Here is a 7,830-nt window from a genome sequence, read left to right on the forward strand (position 1 = left end):
TTGCGGTCCAGCTCCAAGGAGCGGGAGGTGAAGCCTTTTTTTCATAGACATAATAGACATCATCTTTATTATGTCTATGCTTTTTTTTTTAATGGCTAGCAATGGATCGATTCCGCTTTCAACAACGGGGTTTAGTGCGCAAATGTCTTTGCTGAAGGGCAGATTTTATGAAACCAAGATCACAGCCTGTCTACCTGGCTTCACTTCACAACACACAGTCATCACGATGCAAGCAGGCAGTGATCTTGAATTCTACAATATCTTTGCTACCGGTTCATTTTTTTCAGTTCTTTTATTCCGTGTGTTAAAAAAATAAAAAATACCGAAAATTTGACCTTGGTGTCCTCAATGCTAGATACGCGCCTCCATTCAAACAAATCTGTATGCATCTTTAATAACGACCCAAAACTTAAATAACGTAGTCAGAATTTATCGAAGTCCTATTTTAATATTCTCAAACACTGCCAGTCTGAGATCACAAAATGTTGTAGTTACTAAATGTTTCTTCTGAAAGGCAGAAAATAATACCGGAAGGAAATCCTTTTGAAGTAACTTTAAAGTTACTAAAACGTTTAATTTGTCAAGCTGAATACATCCCGTTGCAATTTGAATGGGGTGATATTGTCGATTGTTCCACTGTGCTGTCTCAAGAGATACCCCAGCTAAAATAGGATATGAGTGAGGAATAAGTGAATGATCGTTTGAATAGCCCTACACTGTTCTAAACCATAACAGAAGCCAAGTAGAAAAGTAACAAATGTATTTATTTGCAGAAATATAAAATATATCACCTCTTGTGATCTTATATATGTCTATATAATATAATGTACATTAGCAATAAAAATCAGAACCATATTTGGAAGTAACAATATCAGATGAACTACAATGTAAACAGTTCATATATAGGCTATGTGCATATATGACGCCTGCGCCAAAAAAGAATAAAAGAAAACAGTTCGACCTGTCAGCCATTGGGGGCATAATACCTAGAAAAAAAATGATATTCAAAAACCATACTAGTTAATCTTAACCAGTACACATAAGTAAAAACACAGCACAAGTTCTCTGTGCCTCTGAGCCTGAGAGATCTCCCTCATTGCCTACAAGTTGTGGAGTATTTCTCACCAAGCTGCATTTAGCCATTTATTCCATGTACTTATATTGATAGTGGATGAGGCTATGGGGCCCCAAATGGCAAAAACATCAACAAAAAAAACCATAAATGTTTTCAACTGCCAGTACAAAGTCCAATCACATTGGGTCACCTTTGTGTTTAAATGCTCTCTGGCTCCAGGCAGGAATGCTTTGCAGTTTTCCTCTATGCCAAGATACTGAAGTGCTGATAGCTGGTCGGAGTGTAGTTTCAACTGAAACTGTGACAACATGTTTTTCTGAGCCCTGTGACATCACTTGTCATCCAGGTGCTCTAGAAGGGGGTTTGCTTCACACTCAGGGGTTTTGACACTGTCTGTTCTGACGATGCATGTTGGGCGGTGACCATTCAACATAATGATCAGCTGTTGCCTCTCATGTTTCAGCTCCTCGATCTGGGCTTTGAGGTCAGAGTTCATCACCTCTAGTCTTTCTGATTCCTGAGACATAGGGTGTGGGAGGAAGAAATTATATAATTATTACTTTTCCCTAGAAGACTGGATTTTTGACGTTATTAATGGAGGCCTCTCACCCTTTGTAGATAATCTGTTCTCTCCTTCTTTTTGTTTCTACAGCGTGCTGCTGCTACTTTGTTTTTCTCTCTCCTTCGTTTCCTCCTGTCCTCTTCCTCATCTCTCTGTGGGGATACAAGTAAGGTGAAAACAGACCCTTTAAAATGGTAGGTAACATTTGTTTGAGTTAAATTTCTATCCTATGTGAAGCCATTGGTCAGTTCCTCGGTGCCGTGGGGGAAAACATTTCCTATGTTTACGAACTTCTCTGATGGTTAGAAAAATCTCAAAAGTTATATGGATCAAAACCTTCCCTCTTACCTCCGTTTTTATGGTTAGGGGCCTCTTCCCTAGCTTGCCCAGGAAGTGCAGTGGAGAAAGCATGGCCCCAAGTTCCCTCAGGTCCGCATATTTTAGCTGGTCTGTCAGTGTGGAGGAGGGGATCCCTGCCAGAGGACCCAGGCTGGGCAGGGATCCAGCTGTCACTAAGGGATCTGGGATTGGTCCCGGCATCATGTCACACCCAGCTGGGACCACAACTGATAGGAAAAGGGAAACATTTATAGGAAAATTTAAAAGAAAATCAGTATCACATGATTTGAGATGTATCACCTTGCCATGTGCTCTGGATATTTCACAAAATTATGCAGTTATACCACAGTGAAAAATAGGAATATATTTTACATGAAGAATTTCAAACCTCTCAAACCTGGTTGTGGTTTCTGTATATTAGTTAAACCATTCATTGGGATACTTTCATTTCAAAATGATGAAGGGCATTAAGGAGGCTCTTCCAGGGTGAACGTGGTCTTTCCGACAGCCCTCTGTAATGAATTGTTGGCTGTTACAGAACAGCAGCCTGGATCTACTGTCTCCCATCAGGTAGTTTTATTATTTCATCGTTCTTTTTTTCTGGAATGTATGTATGCTCCCATTTACAGAGGTCTTGGCAAAGATCTACGTGGGTTTCTTTCATTCCAGAGGAGGCCAGGAGAGAGGCACACAGCCCTTCACAAAAGTAGACTCAGACACATTGGCCTTTATCCCAAGATTAGCTGCAGCCAGCATTTGCCAAGAAACACCCATTACCCATGTTTTTCTCCATATGAGCCTTTTCTCCATGTCAGGGAGGTGTGATGTGTTTGTGGGAACTCATGATAATGTGGCCAACCCTTGTCCCCTGATAGAAACCCTTCCTCAAACTCTATTTTGTGTGAATAAACTTACACTATGCAATAACTATTTGTTACACATTATCAGCCTCTTCCCTGTAAACTGGTTTTGTTTTAACTATAGTAAGATACTGTACATATTTCCAGAAAATCTGTCATTTGAGCAGCAAGTCATTATTTAGTAGGACGACATACAGTGGGGAGAACAAGTATTTGATACACTGCCGATTTTGCAGGTTTTCCTACTTACAAACCATGTAGAGGTCTGTAATTTTTATCATAGGTACACTTCAACTGTGAGAGACGGAACCTAAAACAAAAATCCAGAAAGTCACATTGTATGATTTTTAAATAATGAATTTTCATTTTATTGCATGACATAAGTATTTGATCACCTACCAACCAGTAAGAATTCCGTCTCTCACAGACCTGTTAGTTTTTCTTTAAGAAGCCCTCCTGTTCTCCACTCATTACCTGTATTAACTGCACGTGTTTAAACTCGTTACCTGTATAAAAGACACCAGTCCATACACTCAATCAAAGACTCCAACCTCTCCACAAAAACCAGAGAGCTGTGTAAGGACATCAGGGATACAATTGTAGACCTGCACAAGGCTGGGATGAGCTACAGGACAATAGGCAAGCAGATTGTTGAGAAGGTAACAACTGTTGGCGCAATTATCAGAAAATGAAAGAAGTTCAAGATGACGGTCAATCTCCCTCGGTCTGGGGCTCCATGCAAGATCTCACCTCGTGGGGCATCAATGATCATGAGGAAGGTGAGGGATCAGCCCAGAACTACACAGGAGGACCTGGTCAATGACCTTAGTCAATGACATTAGTAACACACTACGCCGTCATGGATTAAAATGGAGGGGGGCTGAAAGTTCGTATTGCCCAGTGACAGCCCCGAAACCTGAAGGATCTGGAGAAGGTCCGTATGGAGGGGGGCACAAAATCCCTGCTGCAGTGTCTGCAAACCTGGTCAAGAACTACAGATTTTTGTTTTAGATTCCGCCACTCACAGTTGAAGAGTACCTATGATAAAAATTACAGACATGCAAAATCGGCAGTGTATCAAATACTTGTTCTCCCCAATGTATAGGTTACATGGTTCCCTTTCTGTAGCTCAAATTGTCGAAGAGCTCTCTCGTTGAAGAGAAATGTGTTTGCAACCAGTTTGTTTAAAAGTTAACATTGCCATTTATTTTTTTACATCTATATCTGCTTGAGAATACATTTCCTGATCATACAAATTATCTTTCCCTCACTCACAGGTAAATTTGCATCAGCCATTCATTCCCTCTACTATTCAGTGCCAAGGCTGGCATGCAATTCAGTCAGCTCAATTCACTAGCTACCTGAACTCTCCCTAGGATATCATAACCAAAGTATATACACCAGATAAGGCAACAGTCTGATTTAATTTGCCTGCAGACATTCTAATGGACTCAGACACAAGAACAAATACCAACTCACCACACAACCACGTAACAGTCCTGGGATCAAATCTACATGTTTGACCATAATAGTTTACACCTTTGAATGTACAACTTCTTCCCCCTAAAGATGAATGTGTTATAGCTTATGGGCCCTGCAAGTTAGGCAGCCTGAATGATGAGGAAAAAGAAAGGGTCCTCTTTGTTTGAAAGCAACAAATGAGAGTGATAGAGACAGCAACTCCACCCATTTCTCTCAATAATGAGCACAAACTGTGCAGGTCATGTAAAAAGGAACAACAGTCATATGACTATCCATCAGAAATCTCCTTCCATCAGAAAAGTCCCATCTTGAGCACATTTCATTGGAAACAGAACTGAAACAGACAGAGCAGTCCCTCAGTCTCCGCAACTGATATGCTGCACGCCTAAACCGGTTTTTGATTGGATCGGTTGTGATACGCATAAGGTCGCTGTTACTAAAGGAGCTTGGTCATTTTGGGTGATCATGTAACTTATGTTCTCCTTTCAAGCGTAATGGAAAACAATCCATGTCTTCTTTTTTTTGAATCTTTTGTGAACGCCACAATTATTTTGATGCATTTCAGTCAATACAAACCATAGGCCTAAAACCATAAGCTTGAATCTTAAGGATTTTATATGCTTTGTTTAGGTGTGTTTATTAAGATTATGGTTTTAACCTAAAGGCCAAAAATTCAAAATAGAGAATTACACTGCTTGAACAATTTTGGCACTATATTAAAAACAATGTGGTGTAAGGGTAGAATACATCATACAAACAAATCCACACAAAAATCTGTGTTCCGCCCTGAGATGATCTACTAGACTTGGGAACTGCCTCCGGTGCAGTGTATGCTGCATGTGGTTTCAGAAACTCCTCCATCCCATATCACTTTTTCTGTGAAATAGAGCATAAAAATGCCATAAGGTGATGGTAATAAATGTTTTATTCTATCGGTCCTGAGAGAAGGACAACCAGCTTTAATGGTCCCTGGCACAAAAGTTTGACTATATCACATCACGACATATCAAATCAGTTGCTTCATTATGGCCATAAGTTTGACTCTTGGCTGAGATATACCAACATGGCCTGGGGGTCCTGCAGAGGGTAGTACAATTAACCCAGCAGCATACAGCAGTGTGCACAGGAAGATGCCCAACAGGGTGGCCTTGTCTTGCCACCCTCTGGAGACTCCTTGTGGTAGGTGTGGTATGTTCCAGAAAATACTTCCTGGTTGAGTGAGCAGTGTAAAAAGAAGCAGAAAGATTTGGCAAGATATACATCGGAAGACACATCTTAATCTCCAACTCTCTCAAACCTGCTGTGGCATTGTAACAATGAGGCAAGGTCATAATCAGGACCTGAACATTGCAAAATTAGGAGAAGTGAAAAATAAGACAAAATACAAATAAAGAAAAATCCACTCCTTTCTACCAGTCTTCTCCCTCCCCCACCTCCAAACTGTGCAAATAAGCTGCACAATATCTAACGACAGCTTCCATTTGACCGCTTTTTACAGAAAATCTAATTTTGTTCAAACAAACGTCCTAAATCATTACTACTGCAGACATACAACCAATTTGGCTTTACTGATGAAAATCTGCAAATTCTCATTTCCTGTAACAGAATATATATTGGTATGTCTCTTCAAAATTGCCTGCTTCACTTAAATTGTTAAACGCAATTATATTTTTGCTGTGTGGTGCACATTTTCTCTGTGACGGACTGAAACCAATTTAGAAAAAAGTACTAGATCTGAAAGTAATATGTGAAACTCTTCTGGTTTTGTTGAATGACAGTGCTTAATGGTATGTTTTGAGAATTACTTTGTGGTTGTTTTAGTATGCAGTAGTCACATTAATACCAGGTCTGGATATGTTTTTTTGAATAACCTATGCAACATCTGTAATGGTGTATCCATAAAACAAGGTCATGTGCTTTGTGTAAAATGCACTATATACAAATACTGTATCTTCTTTGAACAGGTATGTGAAGATTAACTGTGGTTACACAGTTATTAAAGAGATATGCACAAAATGAAAACGAAGACGTATTGGGATTTTATAGACACACATCTTGGTTACTTCTTCAAGGCTGTAACTAAGTTGCTCGGGAAAAGAACATCTGTCAAATTATTATAATGTAAATGCAGGCCTAGATGTCATTTCCTGTAGTTAAAATAAATTAATAAAGAAATGTTATCACCCCAACAGTGAACAAAAGTAATGAAAAGAGATATTGAGCCATACTGTATCCAGACACCTTTTTCAACTGTAAACAATGAACAAGTTGAGCAGCCCATGTGTAGAAAGAGGAGTGTTTTATTTTTTAGTAGAATTTGGGATCCTTTGCAAGGGCCTTTCCAGACTGTTAACTGTCATTAACCTTTTTAAGAAGAAACTTTATGCACAAAATATATAGGTTATCTTACTATTTTTATCCCTAAAGTTCAAAAACAGAAAAGAGCATTACATACAGTACAGTCAGTAAGAGAATAGTTTTGAAAGGAACAAGTCATGCAAAGGCAGTTACACTGATTTTTCTCGTTTTGGCTATAGTAGGCTGCAGCCTACCATTGTAGGCCTGAAGGTTAAGCTGCACTTCAATATAACATTGATACGTTGTCAAAATCATGATTTAAAAAGCCCATAGTTACAAAGCACCAATGAAAGTAAAACTTGTTTAATGATACATGAATCATGACTCATTTTCAAAGCGGAAGTTATTCTCCAGTAGCCTTCGGCATGCGTATTACATAACTTGGACTTTTGCAGAGTGATGAAATGAGAACCCTCGAGTAAATATTTTAAAGATAAGCACTGGCTATAGTTTTGATGGGGTTTGGAAAAAGTGATATTCGTCCCGGAAAAAAAATTGGTTTTATAACGGCGTATTATGTGGGATCGGATCGAATAACTGCAACCTTGCAAGCGTGCATTACTAAACAAGAAAACCATTTAGTTTAAATGTAGCAAGACCTAACATAACAACCACACACATTTGTTACTGTAGCCTAAGAAAACGAAAAAAACGGGATCGCACAAATGCAAGGATTGTGCACAACGATCCAAGGAAAAGCTCATGGGTTTCTCACACTGGCAAATCATCAAGCGTGGCGATACAGGATAATCACTGTTTCTCGACTACGAAATCAGTCTATTACCTGACTTTGATCCCGAGTGCAACAGTTGTCCTTTCTTCTGGTCAGCTGAAGGTCGAGAGTAGATTTTAAAAAGTGGAAATCGTTGCATCAGACCGTTTAAATAGCGATCCTATCTAGGAGGATTTGGGAATGCGGAAATAATCAGTTATGCCAACTAGACGTAAGCAGGGATGTAAAAAGCACAGCGCAAAGTGGGGGCAAGAAGTAGGGGAAGTCCTTTCCGCTCCTCCCCTAGAAACCAGAAAACAAACTCCAATGACCCGGCCCAAAGCAGGACAGACCAATGACCCATCTCTGAATTAACACCTGACAATAATGCTGTAAACACCCTTACTGTTTTAAATTCAATCAGATTTTCCATTCCACGTAC

At 39.5% G+C, this 7,830-nt stretch overlaps 1 protein-coding gene across 1 annotated transcript; it reads right to left on the reverse strand.

Annotated features, from left to right (window-relative positions):
• Positions 1-745: 745 nt before the first annotated feature.
• On the reverse strand, positions 746-7,645 carry jdp2a (Jun dimerization protein 2a). The gene is made up of 4 exons (XM_010897873.3): positions 7,461-7,645; positions 1,986-2,203; positions 1,685-1,789; positions 746-1,592 (listed from the first exon to the last, which is right to left on the reverse strand). The coding sequence occupies exons 1-4, from the start codon at positions 7,546-7,548 to the stop codon at positions 1,407-1,409; spliced, it is 597 nt and encodes a 198-aa protein (XP_010896175.1). The 5' UTR covers positions 7,549-7,645; the 3' UTR covers positions 746-1,406.
• Between the last annotated feature and the right edge of the window lie 185 nt (positions 7,646-7,830).

Source organism: Esox lucius, chromosome 15 (genome assembly GCF_011004845.1).
Source record: "Esox lucius isolate fEsoLuc1 chromosome 15, fEsoLuc1.pri, whole genome shotgun sequence".
NCBI classification, from domain to species: domain Eukaryota; kingdom Metazoa; phylum Chordata; class Actinopteri; order Esociformes; family Esocidae; genus Esox; species Esox lucius.